The following is a 21,021-nucleotide window of genomic DNA, read 5'->3' as shown; positions in this document are numbered from 1 at the left end:
GGTAACAGGAGAAATTGGACACCAAAAGTTGTTGTGCAATTTGTCCTGAGTACGCTGATACCCCATATGTTGGGGGGTAACCACCGTTTGGGCGCATGGCAGAGCTCGGAAGGGAGGGAGCGCCATTTGGAATGCAGACTTAGATGGATTGGTCTGCAGGTATCACGTTGCATTTGCAGAGCCCCGGATGTACCTAAACAGTAGAAACCCCCCACAAGTGACCCCATATTGGAACCTAGACCCCCCCAGGGAACTTATCTAGATGTGTTGTGAGAACTTTGAACCCCCTAAGTATTTCACTACAGTTTATAACGCAGAGCCGTGAAAATAAAAAATCACTTTTGTCCCACAAAAATGTTTTTTTTGCCCCTCAAATTTTTATTTTCCCAAGGGTAACAAGAGAAATTGGACCCCAGAAGTTGTTGTCCAATTTGTCCTGAGTACTCTGATACCCCATATGTTGGAGTAAACCCCTATTTGGGCGCACGGGAGAGCTCGGAAGGGAAGGAGCACTGTTTTACTTTTTCAGCGCAGAATTGGCTGGAATTGAGATCGGACGCCATGTCGCGTTTGGAGAGCCCTGATGTACCTAAACCGTGGAAACCCCCCAATTATAACTGAAACCCTAACCCAAACACACCCCTAATCCCAACCACACCCTTAACCCCAACCCTAACCACACCTAACTCCAACACACCCCTTGCCCTAATCCCAACCGTAAATGTAATCCTAACCCTAGCCCCAACCCTAACCCAAGCCCTAACCCTAATGGGAAAATGGAAATAAATACATTTTTTTTTATTTTTCCCTAACTAAGGGGGTGATGAAAGGAGGTTTGATTTACTATTTATAGCGGGGCTTTTTGATTGGCAGCTGTCACACACTAAAAGACGCTTTTTATTGCAAAGAATATTTTTTTGCGTTACCACATTTTGAGAGCTATAATTTTTCCATATTTTGGTCCACAGTCATGTGAGGTCTTGTTTTTTTGCGGGACGGGTTGACGTTTTTATTGGTACCATTTTCGGGCACCTCCCTTCCCTATGCCCCTGGAACGCTACGATCCGTGTTTGATCACAGTGTGCCGAGGGTTAATGTGCCAGGGGCGGACCGTGACCGCTCCTGGCACATAGTGCCGGATGTCAGCTGCAATAGTCAGCTGACACTCGGCCGCGCACCCCGTGAGCGCGGCCGATCGCGTATGACGTACTATCCCGTCCCTGGGAATTAAGTCCCAGGTCACCTTGACGGGATAATACATCATATGGGATTATGCCTAGTGCTGTCGAAATGCGTCGACCATGTAAATTTTTCCTTCGCATTCACCATATTTTCTTTTGAAAAAGAAAAGCAAAATCCAGTCCTGTTGAGCCGGACTCCAATTTTTTTTTCTATTTTTTGTTAGTACAATAACTGACATGTCAAGAGAGATGACTAGTAAGCTGTTCAAAAAAAAAAGTACAAGCTATGAGTTACTCTAACATCTCCCATCTTCCCAGCTCTGTCCATCATGCATGTAAGGGTGCTTTCACATTGCGTTTATTGGGTCTCGTTGGGGCTTGCGTCCTTTCCCCTTCTGCAAAACGTGATTCAGATGCGCCGATGGAGCCATAGACTTGACAGCAGAGAGGCGAATACTCAGATGTAGGAAACTGGGTCTTCAGTGAGCGTACACTCTCAAAAATGATGCACGGTAGAGCGCTTGTTCTTTTTGCTGTCACCATTGTGGTCTATGGCACCGTCGGTGCATACATCCAAATCCCTTTTTGTGTAAGGGGGGTATTTGGATGTAAGCCCCGACTGGACCACTAAACACAATGTGAAAGCACCCTAAGCTGAGGCCAGACACCTGGATCCTGTCTACCTGCCGTGCAGTTGCCCTGTTTTTGCCATGAACAAAATGATAACTTGATATCTTATTCCAGAGAAATCCACATTTTTTTTTTTTCTTATATGTAAATGAGCAGTTAAGACCTCTGGGCGGGACACTGATCTCCATGAATATCTGCCTCCATAGATCTTTATATGAAAGTGTTCTTTACCAGTGTGAGACATGTAATGGCTGACCCTTTGCTGTCATAATCATGTGCAGCAGACCTAACAGTACAGCATTTGTAATGATATCCATTTACTTCTGCTGTCCTGTTAGTTTTGCTCTCCCTGCAGAGCTGTATTTATCACGCAGATCTATGTCCCACCCATAGATCTATACCACGCATTTGCACATTACATGGATGTCTCTGAAATAAGTAATCAGATCACGGATATGAAGGTATAATTTATTCAGCTTCCTATGACCTACATGCCCATATAGACAGTGCAGGAGGGTTGATCCTATTGACAGATTCTCTTTAGGCTCCCTATATTGATCACACCCATCTTTCCATTGCTAAAAGCAAAGCTAAATGGTAGCAATCCTGATTGCCCACGTGGCCACTGGCACAGCTGTCCCTGGGATGATCTTCTACTGGCTGTATGCATTGCATGTGCAGATACAAGTGATTCTGCCTTCTGTCTATATGGGGACGAAACCAGGGACAATGGAGGCAGTAGCTACCGAACGAGTTGGCCCATCAAACGCTGGAACAATCCTGCCGATCACAATTATCGGTGCCGCTCCTGTCGTCTTCTGCACTGGAAGGCTACATTCACAGTAACATATAAAATGCCGGTTCACTGTTGATCCAGAAAAGCAGGGCGAATGTGATTTTTTTTTTTTTTTTTTTCTCACCTAGCATCCATATAACATGCGTATTTATTTTACATACAGTAATGGATGTATGGCGGACCCTCTATCTTTTTTTTTTTTTTTTTTTGCTAATGGGTAATTGTCGAGGAGTGCTTTTTAAAGTAAGGGTGTACACACGTTTAGGATTTTTAGCGTTTTTTTCGTGGTTTCTCGCTATAAAAATGCGATAAAACCCCGAAAAAACGCATACATTAAGCATCCTATTATTAGAATGCAATCCGCACTTTGTGCACATGCTTTTTTTTTTTTTCCCGCGGCGGAATCGCATTCTGGAAAAATACGCAGCATGTTCATTCTTTGTGCAGAATTGCGGGGATTCCGCACACATAGGAATGCATTGATCCACTTACTTTCCACATGGGGCTATGCCCACCATGCGGGAAGTAAGCGGATCATGTGAGGTTGGTACCCAGGGTGGCGGAGAGGAGACTCTCCTCCAGGCCCTGGGAACCATATAATTGTAAAAAAGAAAAAAAGAATTAAAACAAAAGTGATATTCTCACCTTCCGGTGTCCCCGGCAGTTTTCCACCTACTCGCGATGCTTCCGTTTCCAATAATGCATTGCAAAAATGACCTGTAATGATGTGTGGTCTCGCACATCGGAGACCGCTATGTCATCTGGGGGTTTTGCCGCAATGCATTATTGGGACCGGAGCATCGCGAGGAGCGGGAAGACTGCCTGGGACACCGGAAGGTGAGAATATCACGATTTATTTTATTTTTTTTTTTTTATTATTATTATTTTTAATGTTCTACCTTTTTTACTATTGATGCTGCATCAATAGTAAAAAGCTGGTCACACTTATCAAGCACTATGTTTGACAAGTGTGACCAACCTGTAAATCGCTTTTCCAAGCGATGCTACAGATCGCTTGTAAAACGCTAGCATTCTGCAAGCTGATTACGCTTGCAAAATGCTAGTGTTTAGCGGGAATACGCATGCCAATTCCACATGCGATATACCCGCGGCATGAGTTGCAGAATTGCCGCGGAAATTCTGCAACGTGTGCACTTAGCCGTAAATGACTTTTGTGTGTGTGTGTTTTTCTTTTGATTTATGTTTGTAATGGGGTGTCTGACAGGCATCTCTCCATTACTAACCCCTGTGCTTGATGTCAGCGGACATTACACAGCTAACAACCCCAAAACCATTACCCAGATTGCCAACACATAAGGGCAATCGGGAAGAGCTGAAGCTAAGGGCCCAAATTGACACATCTAATGGATGCGCCATTTCTGGGACGGCTGAGGGCCGATGTTTTTAGTCTGGGAAGGGGACAATATCCATGGTCCCTTCCCAGCCAATTTAATATCAGCCCGTAAGTGTCTGCTTAGTCATTGCCGGTTATTTAAAAATAAGGGAGACCCCCACGTTTTTTTTTTTTTTTTTTTTTTTTTTTAATTTTCTTAGTTAAAGGCCGGAATCACACACAGCGAGATATGGCCGAGTCTCGCAGGTTAAAACCAAGCTCTGGCACTCCAGAGCGGAGCGTGCGGCCGCGTAGCAATACATGGAGTCGCACGCTCCGCTCCGGAGTTCTGGTGCCAGAGCTTGGTTTTAACCTGCGAGACTCGGCCGTATCTCGCTGTAGTGTGACTCCGGCCAAATACAGATAAGTGCACACTCAAAGCACTGATTATATGTATCTCGCTGACCTATTTCTATCCTGTTGTAAGGGTTTGGGCTGTCAATTTACTGTAATTGGCTGATAACATGTTGGGTTTCCTTTTGAGCTGTGTGCTTTAAAAATGTGTTGTTTTTTTTTCCTTGCACCCATTTGCTTGAATTAGTGAGTGTGGTCTGATTCTTGCAGACAGTCACAGTATGGAGCTATTATTTTTTTTTTTTTCCTCAGTCCGATCTGAGCTGAGAAAAAACTTTCAGATGAGCCCTGAAGCATTTGTATCCTGGTGGTCAAAATGTAATGCAACGTTTTTGCGCATTGATTGCACTCGCATTGATTTATGCACTAATGTGCGCGTGCCCTAACTTGGAGGCTGGTAAGTGTAATACTAGGGGCAGGGTACATAGATTTGTTACCCCACACCAGTGGTAAAATAAAAAAAAAAACGCTGGAGTGGTGCTTTAAGAGATGAAAGCTGTGATTTGATTGGTTGCTGTGGGGAACATGGCCACTTTATCTGTTTGATTAATTTTGATAAATGCGCCACATTGTATTGAAAAGTCACATGAACAGATAAAATGCCATCTTTTATTCTTTATACACTTTATTGCTGTGTATGGAAAGTGCATCCTTTTTAATCAATTGGATCAACTTTGTATTTTTTTTTTTCTTTCTGTTTTTGGATTATTTTATTAGATGACCCCCCCGTAAACGCACAGAGGTCCCGTGCTGCATCACTATATAGATAAGCAATGTGACTTCTGCCCTTTCCATAACAGATGCCTTCTCCTTCTCATTTTTAGCCTTTGAATCCCATAAACTACTTGTTGTGTTTGTGTGACTATTTTATTATATATTTTATTATAAGGCTAAATTCTCCCAAGGACTGCTCCATTGTGTCTGAGTTGTTGGGCTGTACCGTGGAGGAAGCTGGCAGCAGTGTCTGAGGGTGAGTGGCGGAGGACAATGCTGCATTGAATGTCACCCAGATTTTCATGAATGTACTCCGTTCTTTAAAGTCACTTGGTCTGACCCCTGCTTGTCTCAAGGTAACTTTAAACAGGAAGTGTTACAGTAGAGCAGATTGACGATGGCGGCTGCCAATGGAGGCTGAGCAGTGCCCTGCAATAACAAGCTGGAGCCAATGGGAGCAGAGCAGAGGCGGGTGTTGGTGTCACGTAGCAAGTTAGATTGAATGCCTTTGACTGTTAAAGTGGAAGGAGGCTGCAGGATTTTTCATTGGAGACTTAGGAGTTTTTCCTTTAGACAGGGGTCAGCTGAAAGACAAAGAAAAATGGCGAGGAGTTTGCAAAGGGAGCAGACTGTGCTTGGCTTTGGGATGGCTAGTGCACGGTCTCTCCCCTGCATGTCCTCATGCCTTTGTCCTTTCTTCTGTGTTTTTTTTTTTTTCTCCTCTTTCCCGAGAGGGGGGAGGGCTAGTGAGAGTGAAGCTGAAGGGGAAAAATGTAAGTGGTCTGCTGTGGCCTCCTGAAATGTGAATTTCCTGGACTGCTGCCGGACGCTTTGGTAAGTTACCTTTTTCTATCTTGGTAAAGTAAAGCGGAGTCTTTTATTTTTCTTTATGGGGGGGATTCAAGTTTGTACTGTCTAGGAAAATGGCCCCTTACATTCCAGGCATACCTTCTGCTGCACCTCTTGTACTGTGCGGTGGCGTGCAAGCCTCCTTTTCCCTTGTCTTACTGATATGCAGTGATAAGAGGCCGTTTACTTGCTCTAGAATACATGTATGTATATGTGTATAATGTATGTATATATATCTCTAGCTCATAGAAAGGTTCTATTATTTTGACACAACCTAGGCAGTCACAGGATATGTTGTTACCTTATTGTTTAGTTACTACTATGAACAGCTGTTACTATGAATTCCCTTGGCCCCATACATTTATCTTCTAGCCTCCGCTCCATTGTTTCTCAGCTAGAAGTGATTGCAGTCACTGAAATGGATCCCCTTATGTTGCTTGTGGAAAGGTATTTCTTCTTCCCCCTCCACTTGCCCTTGTACCGTACAGGTACTCGCTCTGTTTGCATACCTTGTCTCCATAACAGTCGCCAGACACTGCACATTCTTGCACATGGTGAACCAAGATTTGAGCTAGTCAAGCAAGCCTCCTAGCTGTTAGCAGAGTACAGTAGAGAGGGGCTCTCGCCTAAGGTATGAAGGTCATTGGCATGTATGATGTGCAAGCACACATTCCTGCGCCGGCAGCGGGAGAATCCTCTGCTCGCCAGGGTTGGGGGATTTATCCTGCTCTTTCCTTAGGTAGGGGACTGACACATGCGTGCAGGCACTACCGTGATGCTTGGAGTATATAATTATGTCTCTTGTGTAATTCTCTTGCTCTTCTCCACCTTGGGCCTGGTTCAGTTAGTATGACCTTGAAATGCTGCTGCTTTAGAGTTGGGAGAATCAAGGGCAAACTTTTGTGTAGCGCTCCTAAGTGCACGAAAAGTACCAAACCTGGAATTAAAATGCATATCTGCGCAATTCTATAGAAATCTGGTATAAGCAAGGTCTAAATGCAACATCTTTTTGTCCAGAACTTTCAGGTGCCATTTAGAAATGCTAAGGTGTAGAAGTCTACTAATAGGCATACTGTTCTGTAGATGACGACGGTGTGGTTGTGACCGCTACTTCTAGGGGTAAAATGTGGAGCATTTTGGTTGGATGAGAACATACGAGTTGGAATGACCGCATACGGAATGGTAAGATTTCATTAGCAAATATGTATGCAGGAAATACAAACTTTGAGATGGTTAGCAGCACCAATAATGGCCTCCTGGAAAGATGGATAGATCTCAAGTTCTTACAATGGTTCAAATAGCATTGAATCCTACTGAATCACCAAACAGATGACCGTGTGGGATATACATGATGGATGATATCCGAAGACCTGCAGGGAAGGATAAATCAAGCATTAGGACTCCTTTTTTAATGTTTGCCTAAATCTATGGAACGTAGGCTTTTCAGTGGATGTTTGTCTAGCACAGTGTTTCTCAACTCCAGTCCTCAAGACCCACCAACAGGTCATGTTTTCAGGATTTCCTTAGTATTGCACAGGTGATAATTTCATCACCTGCTCAAGCATAAATTCCATCGCCTATGCAATGCTAAGGAAATCCTGAAAACCTGATTTGTTGTGGGGTATTGAGGACTGGAGTTGAGAAACACTGGTCTAGCACAACAAGCAGAATATTGCTGGGGGAGGAAACACAAACTAGCAAGTTTGTGGGGGGACCAGACCTCAAAGTGGTCAGACGGATGATCTTTCCGCTATTAGATTGTTGGCTTGCTACCTGCAGCAAACAAACACATGCAACAGCACTTGGCACACTGAGGATTTGATGCTCATTTGCCAAAGCCAGATGTCTATTTGAAAAAGATGGACTGTATTTAAGGGAATGTACGTTAATAAGCATTTTATTAATAATCCCTTGGAGGTGCTTTTTAAAAAAAAAAAAAAAAAAATGCTACACCATAATACTCCTCCTCTTAAATGTTCTGTGGATATTGTCGCTTGCCGGTCTCTTGGCTTACTGTTAGGCTATGTGTCCACGATAAGGAAGTATCAGCGCTTTGGACGCAGCGTATTTTCACGGTGTTCTAATCACACAGTTAAATCTGCATGTGTTCAGTGAACCATGCGGATTTACCGCATCCTATGCATCCTATTGCTGTAACATCTGGCCGTTGCGGTTTTGACACTGCATAAATACGCAGCGTCAAAGCAGCAGCAATTCCTAATCGCGGGCACGTACCGTTATAGCGATATGAAGGTTTTACCTATGCCCATCATTGCTGAATTACCTTTCACCCCCCCCCCCCCCCCCCCCCCTTGTCCAGAAAAATATATTTTTAATTGAACATATTAAAAACTGCCAACCCCCACCACTGGTTTACTCTACTGCACCTTTCAAAGCTTTGTTGCTGTGAGTTAATTTCAATTACACCTTAAGGGGCCCTGTTGTCACATCAGTAATACCATGGTAGCATATGACTGCCTATTTCGCCCTTGCATTTTAAAAGATAAGCTCACCTTCGCAAAAAGAAAAAAAAAAAAACACTTTTAATTGTTCCTGCTAAGAGATCTTGTATGTTTTTTGCATACAGCACCTGTGTAACTAATGCATCTCTATAGTTACAGATTACAAACAAGTCTAAAAACCTGTGAATACTTCACAATGAGCACTCATTAGGCTGAGGGTTCCTGTCATTTAGTTACCATGATGACAGGTAACAACTCCAGGCAAAAGTGACCTCCATATTTCAGACCGTCATCCCAGGCCATACAGCAGAAAAGGGATACAAATCCCATTCTTCAGCACGGACTATCCTTCCACTACAGAAAATCATTATCCTTGTTTCCTTGTTAATATTGGGACTTGCAGGTGTCTTGAGTCAGTCACTGTATATATTGACTAAAGATCTATTGACGATTATCATGAATGAGCGTGTAATGTACATAGGTCATTGGATTTCCGTCCCAATTATACAGGACTCGCAATGGCAACAATGGCTGCCTATGTGCACTGTATGATCTATAAAAGATCGTTCAGTGCTCAATGCATTGATTTTTCTAACCGTTCTTGCATTGGTTTCTAACCGAAAGTGCCAGTACAGCAGGACCAGCATCTTTCCGACAGCTGCTCAATAGTATACTTAGCCAGTCAAGGAGAGGTGAAGTGTCCCGCATGTTGGCTACTGTGCCTTTGTACTTTTTCTTTTCTTTTTGATGCTCTGCAGTGGGAAAGAGTGTGTACGTTTTGTGGACATTGATTGTGTAAAGTGGTACTAATCCCAGAGTAAAAATGGGGGGGGGGGGGGAATCTTCCCATGTTTTCACAATTTCCAGTCTCATAATGTGCCAGATGACGTCTTGTTGAGGATGGTTTTGCCCCAGGAGAAGCCCAATTGTTTCTACCTCTTGAATTTTACTTGTAGTTTGTTTAGGCAAAACCTGATCGCTTAACAGTAAGGCTGCGTGCCCACGTTGCGTTTTTTATGCGTTTCTGCTGCATTTTTTGCTGCAGCTGCTGTGCCCATGCTGCAGATTTTCCATCTGTGGAATCGCATAGCGGTAAAATCTGCAGCATGTTCATTATTTCTGCGGAGTCGCTGCGATTCTGCCGTCATTGGATTGCTATGAAACGCTCACTTTACACATGTGGCTATGCCCACCATGCGTAAAGTGAGCGCTTCATGTGCGGATGGTACTCAGGATTTGGAGGAGAGGAGACTCTCCTCCAGGCCCTAGGTACAATATTCCTGTGGGAAAAAAATTAAAATAAAAAATAGGGATATACTTACCTTCTGATGGCCCCCTCAGTCCTCCTGCCTCTCAGCAGTGCACGCGGTGGCTTCCGTTCCCAGGGATGCATTGCGCGAATCACCTGAGATGACGTCGTGGTCACACGACCGTGACGTCACAAAGGTCCTTCGCGCAAAGCATCCCTGGGAACGGAACGTACTGGGAGCGCCGCTGAGGAGATCGGGGGCCGTCGGAAGGTGAGGAGAACCATATTTTTATTTATTTATTTTTATTTTTAACATTCTATCTTTTACTATTTATGCTGCATAGGCAGCATCAATAGTAAAAAGTTTGTCACACTTGTCAAGCACTATGCTTGACGAGTGTGACCAACCTGTCAATCACTTTTCCAACCGATGCTTCAAATCGCTTGTAAAGCGCAAGCATTCTGCAAGCTAAAAACGCTTGTGTTTTGCGGGAAAACGCATGCGAATTCCTCATGCGTTTTACCCGCGGCAGGGAGTTGCAGAAAATTTGAGGACATTTCCGCAGCATTTTTGTAACGTGGGCACATAGCCCATAGCCCAAAAAAGGTTTTGCTGCATTTTTCATTATCCTAAAGTTCAGCTTTGCTTCCACCTCAGATGTATGAAAAATGCAAGGTGTTGTATGAAACCATAAAACCATTTTGGGGAGGGAAAAAGGCAATTTGATTAAATTATTTAATAGAAAAAAATGTTTATGTCTGAAAAATTAGTGACAAGTTCACAAGTTCTTGAAAAAATAATGGTTTACAAACAGCGCCTGGAGTTGAATTGGTTGGGTATAGTTTACGCAAGACATTGGCAAAGCATTGAGTTTGTAGGACACTGCTTACTTTCTCACTTTGGTCTGCCTTTGAGTTGGTCAGGTATTGTTCAATTTCACACCTTGGTCAGCCAATGTTTACTTTACACACATTTAATTAAACTACTAAACCTAACTGCTATTCTCAGGTGTTTAAAATTGGGAAAAATAAATGGGCTTCACTTTCTGCTGTACATGCTTTTTGTCACTAAAAACGCAGCAAAATCGGATACCTGTGTTTTTGCGCTTTCTATGGGTGAAAAAACACTGCAAGAAGTGACACGCTGCAGTTTTTCAATTCAATCATGAAAAAAACAATGTGTGTGCATGAGATCTCTGAAATCTTAAAGCTTTTGCTGGTATTGTAAAACGCAGCTTAACGCCTTACCGATTTCGGACACCCTCCCTTTTGATGTGGGCCCACATCTTTCATGGCACATGTCAGCTGTTTTGAACTGAGGAATCGTGATCCTTCGTGGCTGTTAACCTGTTAAATGCCACTGTAAAACTCTGACAGCAGCATTTAACACTCGCTTCCGGCCATTAGGCCGGAAATACCACCCATTGGTGATCCCCATCACGTGATCATTGGGCATCCGACTGGTTGGCATGACAACCGGAGGTCTCCTGCAGACCTCTAGGATGGTCACTGCCTGATTGCTATGAATGTATGTATGTGTTTCAAATCACCCCCCTTTTAGTTCAAAACAAACACATATTTGATATCACCGCATTAATAATTGCCCAATCTATCAATTAAAAAAAAAATTAACCCGATCGCTAAACGGCGTAAAGTCAAAATGCCAGAATTACCTGTTTTGGTCGCCACGACACTGCATTAAAATGCAATAACGGGCGATCAAAAGATCTTAATCTGCACCAAAATGGTATCATTAAAAACCTCAGCTCGGCGTGGAAAACATAAGCCCTAACCGAACCCGAGAATCACAAATTTTTTTTATTTTTTTTTTTTAAACAAAGTTTTGAATTTTTTTTCACCACTTGTGTGCGTGTCCACTGTCTGGATTTACGGCACTTTGGACAGAGCGGAAAACCCGCTCCACCCAAATCGCCGCCCCCTTCTGAACGCGCAGTGATTCTGGATGTGTTCATTGCACACATCCTGATTCTCCGCACTATATGCATAGGGCCCTGTGATTTACCTTGCGGAGATGGATCGTCGCTGCAAGGTAAACGGACATGCTGCGGTCTAAAAAGACGCGCCGCATGTCCGCTAACGCAGGTCTGCCACCGGATGCATGTTCTCGTGTCTAGTGGAGAGGGGATTTCATAAAATCTCCTCCACTATGCTGTAACATCTTGACGCTGCGGGTTGAGCGCTGCAGTTGTACACAGCGTTCAATCCGCAGCTAATCCGGATGTAATCCGGCCCATGGACACATACCCTTAGATAAAAAAAAGAACCTAGACATGTTTGGTGTCTATGAACTTGTAATGACCTGGTGAATCATAGTGGCAGGTCAGTTTTAGCATTTAGTGAACATAGTGAAAAAAGCAAGGCAAACTGTGGGATCGCGTTTTTTTTTTTGCAATTTCACCGCACTTGGAATTTTTTTTTCCATTTTCCAGTACACGATATGTTAAAACCAATGGTTTCCTTCAAAAGGGCAACTCGTCCCGCAAAAAATAAGCCATCACACGGCCATATTGACCAAAAATTAAAAAGGTTATGGCTCTGGGAAAAGAAGCAAAAAACACAAAAATACCTCTGGGAGTTAAGGGGTTAAAATTTGAATTCAAAAACCCGCAACATGTGACCGTTGCCTTAGGGTTCCCAATTTCCAGCCCTTGAAATCATACAGTATGATATGAATAATAAATCTTGTCGATTGTTTCCATGACTTCAGTCAGTCTAGGTAAATATTAGTTATGAGCGATCATGCTGGGATGAGGTGTTATCTGAGCATGCTCGTGCACTGTCTTTCTGCGTACTTGAAAAATATGTTGGAGTCCCCGCGCCTGCATGTCTCATGTCTGTTCGACAGCCTCAGCACATGCAGGGATTGCCTGTTTGTTAGGGGACTCTGGTGTGTATTCGAGCATGCCGTGGTCACTTGGTCAGCAAATGAGCATGCTTGGATAACACCTTATCTGAGCACGTTCTCTCATCACTGGTAAATGTACACCAGTTCTAAAAACGGATCATTGTTTCCGATCTGTCAGTCTGAGCATCTCCTATTGCCATCCATTTTGTGGAACAGACTTGACCATTAAAGTCTATGGAGATCCGTGTAAAACTGTAGGCGCACTTTGTTCTTCGGAGTTTCATCTTGATTTAACCAATACACTGACACTGTAGACTGCCTGCTTCAGGGAGGGGAAAATAATCGGAAGGAACTAGGATGACATCTAATAATATTCCGTTTGTCTCGGATAGTAACATGGATTTGTGAATACAGCCTTTTCCCCACAGTTGGGGTGCTGTCACATTGCATTCTTGCACCTAGTAGAACTTTGCTCTGTTTGCCTCCTGTAGAGGGCGTTCTTCCTCGCTTTCTAGTGGTGCGCGGTGTAGCTTGTGTAATGGCTGTGGGCACTGCTCACCGTTCGCTCCTTTTATTTATTACCTACCATTTTATGATTGCAGAATCCAAAACTTACTAGTGCAAAGCCAAATTTAGCTCCATGCTGCCAATGATTCAGAACAGAAGTGCACTTGTGTATGTCATGAGCTGTTTAAAGGGATTGTTAATACTTGAAAGAGAACACGCCTGATATTTTTAGAGCCTGGCCACTTTGTTTTATCTGCTTGCAGACAGCCGCCAGCACTGTTACTCTTCATTTTATCATTCTACCACTGTGTTATCTTATACAGGATTCAGTTGATTGCCCCTAATGATTCCGACCTGTGTATAATAAAATCTTCCATGGGGCTATTGCTGAAATGCGTGCAGTGATGTGGTGGCTAGTGATGCTGCTTCCATAGAGAGCACTGGCCTTTACATCCGGCTGCGACTCCTGATACAATATGGTAGAAGCGCACATGTAATCTGCGGCCATTCCACACTTCTCGCTCACGCAGGTGGAGCTCCGGTCTCAATGAGCCCATTGTCTCAGCTTTCTGCAGGGCATTGTAGATCTCCATGATCCTGCAGAATATGAAATCTACTCATTGGCAATGCATTTCTCTGTATCATGTTACTGTTTGTATTTTGTTACCTGACCCAAATGCTTCATTTTGTCTTTTTAGATCTGAAAATGTCTACTGATGGGGGTTTCGGTGCAGGAAACAGCGATGCACAACAGAGCTTGCAGTCGTTCTGGCCAAGGGTGATGGAGGATATCCGAAATCTGACAGTGGTAAGAGTTGGGGAAAGTTGCCTGTTTACTAGGTAGCGCTCATAGGAATGGTCATGAAATTTGAGAACGATGATCTTATCTTTTATACATAAAATGGAAACTGCTAAAGGACACGAGTTAAGCTGTAATGCAAATCTACATTGTACCTAGCTGAAGTTCTGGCATGTAGCCGTTTAAAGGGAATGCTACCCCTGTTAACCCTCCAAAAGTGTATACATTCAAGTAGGGGACTTGGCCCCTCTAAAAATCCTGTCTCTAGTATACATTTTACTGATGGATATGTAAGCGAAGGGACATTGGTGCCCCCGTAGTGTGGCTGAAGCTCAGGGCGCCACTCTGCCCTCTGTTACAATCCTCTACTTGTGTTGAGTGATGGCACTTTTCTTCGGCATGCCACCTGAATTGAATGCTCAGCCCTGTGCACCCTGACACTGTAGGAGCCGAGCACACACAGTGTTACAGCATGCTGTCTTCTCTCCCTCCTGTCTCTGTTTTCTGCCTGTTACTGGCCGATCCAGTTTTCAGCGATCAGGCTCAGCAGACAGTGGTTTTTAAAGCATTGTGCTCTTTGGTCCAGCAGTGTCGGTTTGCGCAGAGCTGAACATTCCATTCAGGGTGGTGTTCCAAAGAAAATTCGGTCAATCAACTCAAGGGGACGAGCAGATTGTACGGAAATCTTGGCTATGACAAAAGTGGGGCTATGTCCCGTCTTTTACATACTCATTTAAACTTTCTTTTTTTAGTGTAAAACGAACTACGGTAAGCAAAAGCTACACTACATATTTTTATAGGGGCTAAGATCCCTGCATGACCCCTGTCTAAAAGAACCTGTCAGGTCCCTTACGTTCTTCCCAACTGCTATTTCAGTATGTACCGCTATTCCTCTGTTTTGAGAAGGTACTTTTTATGCAGTGCTAAAATTGCGCTTTGTAAAAATATACTTATTATTTTGCACTTTACCATATGCTAACGAGGTAGAGGACTAGTTCGGCGGGGTCTCTCGTCCTTCAGACTAGTCCTCCTGCCTGTAATCTTTTACTTGCTCCTCCCTGTATATGTCCTAGTGATTGTATTGAGAGGGGAATGCCTTAACTATTGGTTTTATTGCTTACTGGCATCTGTTTCATGTGTTTGCTCCACACAGAAAGATTTCCGTGTTCAGGAGCTTCCATTGGCTCGAATTAAAAAAATCATGAAGCTTGATGAAGATGTTAAGGTGAGCTTTCTTGTTTATTATGAGTGAAAGATGTTGTAAAATGGTATTACATATGAAGTCGAGGGCATCTTACAGACATTAAAAATAGTGTGGGATATTTATTTCCAGCACCACTCCAGAGTGTGTTGTTTTTTTGTTGTTGTTTTTTTTAACTGCTGGAGTGATGCTTTCAAGCAAGTCCTCTGCCCCCGGTCTTATACTCTTCTCCGTTTTTTGGTGTCGCTCCGGCCCTTAAGTGCCATCTTGTGTGCATAGCTTCTAACTGGCCGGAAATGGGAAGCTACGTAACACCCTCTCAATGCAAGTTTTAGCACCAGAACGTGTCTCTCATAAGCTTGCATTGATTAATGACGTTCACCTCGTTCCATGAAACACTGAAGCAGTTGGCAGGTCACAAACTTCAGGAGACTGATCGGAGCCGTGGCCAAAACAGATGGGTCAGAAGATGAGTATCAAATAAGGAGCAGGGGACTTGGATATTCAGCACCACTCCAATGGTATAATAATAAAAAAACAAAAAATACTGGAGTGGTGCTTTAAGGGTAAGTCTCCTTTTCTCGGTTTGTCCCGCTTAAAACAAGGAACCTTTTTTACTCACTTTTATATAGCGCTATTAATTTCACAGCGCTTTACAGATATTATCATATCTGTATGATATCTGCCCCCATTGGGGATCACAATCTAAATTCCCTATCAGTATGTCTTTGAAATATGGGAGGAAACTGGAGGAAACCCACGCAAACATGGGAAGAACATACAAATTACTTTGACGTTGTCCTTGGTGGGATTTGAATCCAAGACCCCCTGCTCACACCTATGGTTTATAATCCCAAATGCACCCACATTGTCTACTTGCTAAGCTACCTTTAGACTAGCAGCATGTATATGAAAGATGGCATACATCCCATAATCCATTTCATCAGGACTAAACTATATCAGGTTAAATTTACTTGTCTATTTTTTTTATCCCACTGAGGTGTAAGAGCAGCTAACAAACACCAGTAACAGTATCTAAAGGTGAAGAATAAATACTGAAAAAAAAAATCCTTAAGTAAATTATTAAATGAGCCATTACTATGTGTACAAAAAAAACAAACTAAAGACTTTATTAGTGTAGTGTGTTTATTTTTTGTTTCAGTACTTGTTCTTCACCTTCAGATGCTCACTTGTAACTGGTGTTTAGTAATTGATGTGTTGGAAGTGTAATCGCTAATAAAACATTGCTGAATAAAGACTCCAATATGATAAGACATTTAGCTTCGTTTTCACCCACAGTAAATAGTCTGCTGCTGGAAGAGGAACCTGTCAGAACTTCATGGTTATACATCACTAGATGGTGGCCCGATTCTAACGCATCGGGTATTCTAGAATATGCATGTCCACGTAGTATATTGCCCAGTGACGTAGTATTTTGCCCAGTGACGTAGTATTTTGCCCAGTGACGTAGTATTTTGCCCAGTGACGTAGTATTTTGCCCAGTGACGTAGTATTTTGCCCAGTGACGTAGTATTTTGCCCAGTGACGTAGTATTTTGCCCAGTGACGTAGTATTTTGCCCAGTGACGTAGTATTTTGCCCAGTCACGTAGTATTTTGCCCAGTCACGTAGTATTTTGCCCAGTCACGTAGTATTTTGCCCAGTCACGTAGTATTTTGCCCAGTCACGTAGTATTTTGCCCAGTCACGTAGTATTTTGCCCAGTCACGTAGTATTTTGCCCAGTCACGTAGTATTTTGCCCAGTCACGTAGTATTTTGCCCAGTCACGTAGTATTTTGCCCAGTCACGTAGTATTTTGCCCAGTCACGTAGTATTTTGCCCAGTCACGTAGTATTTTGCCCAGTCACGTAGTATTTTGCCCAGTCACGTAGTATTTTGCCCAGTCACGTAGTATTTTGCCCAGTCACGTAGTATTTTGCCCAGTCACGTAGTATTTTGCCCAGTCACGTAGTATTTTGCCCAGTCACGTAGTATTTTGCCCAGTCACGTAGTATTTTGCCCAGTCACGTAGTATTTTGCCCAGTCACGTAGTATTTTGCCCAGTCACGTAGTATTTTGCCCAGTCACGTAGTATTTTGCCCAGTCACGTAGTATTTTGCCCAGTCACGTAGTATTTTGCCCAGTCACGTAGTATTTTGCCCAGTCACGTAGTATTTTGCCCAGTCACGTAGTATAATGCTCCATGCAGTTATGGCCCCATAGATGCCCCATATAATGCTCCACGCAGTTTTGGCCCCATATAATGCTCCACGCAGTTTTGGCCCCATATAATGCTCCACGCAGTTTTGGCCCCATATAATGCTCCACGCAGTTTTGGCCCCATATAATGCTCCACGCAGTTTTGGCCCCATATAATGCTCCACGCAGTTATGGCCCCATAGATGCCACATATAATGCTCCACGCAGTTCTTTATGGCCCCATAGACACTCCATACAGCATTGTGCCACATGTAATGCTGCTGCTCCTCAGCGTCCCGTCTCTCCGCACTGACTGTTCAGGCAGAGGGCGGCGCGCACACTGACCTGCACAGTCACTGCAAGAGGACGGGAAGACGGAGCGGCGCCCAGCGGATGGAACGCGGACAGGTGAATATGAAATACTCACCTGCTCCTGATGCTGTCCCATGGTACCGCAGCTTCTTCGCGCAGGGCCTGTGATGACGTCGCGGTCACATGACCGTGATGTCATGGCAGGTCCTTCTCGCAAACCATCCTTGCCACCGAAACCTGCCGGCGGAAGGTGAGTATATAATGATTTTTTATTTTTTTTAAAATTATTTTTAACATTAGATTTTTTTACTATTGACGCTGCATAGGGAGCATCAATAGTAAAAACATGGTCACACAGGGTTAATAGCAGCGGTAATGGAGTGAGTTACCCGCGGCATAACACGGTCCGTTACCGCTGGCATTAACCCTGTGTGAGCGGTGACTGTGGGGAGTATGGAGCGGGCACTGACTGCAGGGGAGTAGGGAGGGACTAATCGGACTGTGGCCGTCGCTGATTGGTCGCGGCAGCTATGACAGGCAGCTGGCGAGACCAATCAGCGACTTGGATTCTATGACAGACAGAGGCCGCGACCAATGAATATCCGTGACAGAAGGACAGACAGATGGAAGTGACCCTTAGACAATTATATAGTAGATTACATTAAGAAAGACTTTGTTAGAGAAAAAGTTCATAGGACTGTCGAAGAAGTAAGTCCTTTTTTTTTATTTTTTTTATTTATTTATTTTTTTAGCTGAAGATCCTTAAATGAGTTGTGCCACAAAAAAAAAATTAAAAAAATAAACTAGCCATATAGTGACTGAGTGGACTAAGGCCCTATATAATATCATACCAGCATTGTACAATTTTAGTGATTATTCTGGAGTAAATTACTTTCAATTCTTGTGCAAAGGATGTGCACCTTATTGTGGCCAAGGGATCTGTGCACCGTTATACCCCTCGATTAGTATTTTGGGGACTCTCCACTTCCTTTCCCCAGCCGCAACTGGTAACCATGTACCGTATTTTTTGGACTATAAGACGCCCTTTTTTTCCCCAAAGTTTTGGGGAAAATGGGGGTGCGTCTTAGTCAAAATATACTTGCCAATACCCTGACGGCGGTCCTGGTCCGACTCTGCAGCCTCCCTTCCCAGGCTGATGCGGCTCTCTGTTGGGCGGCGATGGCCAGTGGGGCTGCGGAGGTCTGTGGGGTGGCGGGGCTCCGCCGGCATTTCGGGAATGCTGAGGCTCGCGCAGATCCATTCTGATTTAGATCTCTGAAACGAGATCTCATCTCCCGAAATCTCGTTGCCGAGATCTGAATCGGAGCATGTGCCGCCCCCGGCGGCCATTTTCCCTGAGGCCACTGCATCACAGGAATGGATCTGTGTTGGCGTCCGGGCATTCCCAAAATGCCGTCCCACAGGCTACCTGTCGCAAAATGCCGGCGGAGCCCCGCCACAACACCGAGCAGCATCACGGCACCAGCCTGGGATGGGATTTCCCGGAGGCCACCGCACCAGCCTGGACCACTGAACAACCCCTGTGACTCCTCCACCTGCGCCGAAACCCCTCCCCGGTAAGCTGAATTCAGACCCTTTTTCCCCCCCCCCCCCTATTTTCCTTTTGAAAATTTCCTTTTGGTGTGGCGCATTATAAATATATAGTGTGTATGTGTAGGTGCAGAAATATTTGGACACAAGTTTTGCATTGCTGTTTACCAAAAGATATTCAAGATGGTTTTATATAATCAGTATGGGCTTAAAGTGCTGACTTTAATTTGAGGGTCTTCACATCCTAATTTGAGTAAAGTTTTAGGAATTACAGCTCTCTAATATATAGCTGCCTCTTTCACAGGTCCTGATATTTCCGGTAACGGAGATGTCTGTGTGTGTGTGTAATACTTGCGGCACACGTGAGGCAACCGTGTGCCGCATCAGTACCACACGGACGGCTGCCGGGGAAGAAGCGCTACAGTAAGAGCTCTCATCATTCTCCCCTGCTCTGCCGGCGATCGGCGAGAGCAGAGGGGAATGATTAATTGTTAGTCACAATGATCACAGCAGGTGGGGGCTTTTGGGGCTATTACTCCCATCATCCGACACTTGCTGCTGCTGCTAATAACAGTGACAGCAGGAGTGGCTGATCGGGGTATTCCTCAGCCGCCGCCTGCGATATAACTAAATAAATGAATGAAAAACCCGGCGTGGGTTCCCCCCTATCTTGTTTAATTAACCAACCAGGCAAAACTCACAGCTGGGGGCTGCAATCCTCATCTGTCAGCTTCATCAAAGTTGATTATCAAGAATAGAGGGGTCCCCACTCTTTTTTTTTTTTTTTTTTTTTTTAATTATTTATTTAAATAATTAAAAAGACGTTTAATAATAATTAAAATGACATTTTTGACAACCAGCCTTGCTAAAGCTCACAGCTGGGGACTGGTGTTCTCAGGCTGGTAAGTGGCCATTGATATAGGCCCCCACCCCCAGCTGCCCAGAAAAGGTGCATCTATTAGATGTGCCAATTCTGGCGCTTTGCCCGGCTCTTCCCACTTGCCCTGTAGCGGTGGCAAGTGGGTTTCATATTTGTGGGGTTTATGTCACCTTTATATTGTCAGGTGACATCAATCCCATCTCTTAGTAATGGAGAGGTGTCCCCGCCTGCTGTCATCGTTCTGACTTTAATATAACGCTCATCATTCTCCTCTGCTTTAGTTGATCGCTGCCAGAGCAGGGTAGAATGGGGAGAGCCGTCTTCAGGACCTGCCGCCGGGGAACAGCGCTTACTGTTACACTTCTTCCCCGGTGCTGATGCGTGTCACACGGCTGACATCATTTGTGTTCTCAGTGTGCATGTGTGCAGGACGTTTTGCCGCCCGTGCTGACGGTAAAAAAACGGACATGTCTACGTGTGGGACACACGGCCTGTGGAAACTCACTGACGTGCACAGGCCCATTCATTTGAAAATTTTCACCACACGTACCGGAGACACGGATGTGTGAAAGAGGCCTAAAGGGAGATTTCAAGAACTCTTTAATGGGCTTATTCCCTCATTAATCCATCAGTTATGCAGGTTAAAGATCTATCTGATTCCAGTTGTGCCATTTGCATTTGGAAGCTGTTGTGAACCTATATCATGCGGTCAAACGAGCTCTCAATGGAAGAGAAACAATCTGAATGAAATCCATCAGAGAGCTGGCAGAAATGTTAGGAGTAGCCAAATCATCAGTTTTGTTTTTTGTTGGTTTTTTTTTTTGTATGTTTTACAAAAAAAAAAAAAAAGTGAGCTTGAGAACTCAAAGTGCTGGATGTCCACAGAAGACAACAATGATGGATGATGGCAGAATCCTTTCTATGGTGAAAAAAAGCCATTCATAACATCCACCCAAGTGAAGAACACTCTCCAGGAAGTTGATGCTTCAATATCCAAGTGTATCATAAAGAAGACTTCATAAGCGCAAATACAGAAGGTTCACCACATAGTGCAAACCATTAATCAGCCTTAAAAATGC

The 21,021-nt window shown here is 44.0% G+C and overlaps 1 protein-coding gene across 3 annotated transcripts in view; it reads left to right on the top strand.

The window, feature by feature from the left end:
• NFYC (nuclear transcription factor Y subunit gamma) overlaps positions 1-21,021 on the top strand; it is a 91,259-nt gene that overhangs the window by 54,332 nt on the left and 15,906 nt on the right. The window contains exons 2-4 of one of the 3 annotated variants that reach the window (XM_077296062.1): positions 5,244-5,324; positions 13,700-13,809; positions 14,954-15,025. In XM_077296062.1, the coding sequence (XP_077152177.1) occupies positions 13,708-13,809; positions 14,954-15,025 (174 nt within the window). In that variant the 5' untranslated portion in view covers positions 5,244-5,324; positions 13,700-13,707. Of the gene's footprint in view, positions 1-5,243; positions 5,325-5,578; positions 5,903-13,699; positions 13,810-14,953; positions 15,026-21,021 lie in introns of those variants that run through there. The other 2 variants (XM_077296061.1, XM_077296063.1) reach the window with 2 other exon arrangements.

Source organism: Ranitomeya variabilis, chromosome 3 (genome assembly GCF_051348905.1).
Source record: "Ranitomeya variabilis isolate aRanVar5 chromosome 3, aRanVar5.hap1, whole genome shotgun sequence".
Taxonomy (NCBI): domain Eukaryota; kingdom Metazoa; phylum Chordata; class Amphibia; order Anura; family Dendrobatidae; genus Ranitomeya; species Ranitomeya variabilis.
This window is presented reverse-complemented; position numbering and strand designations above follow the sequence as displayed.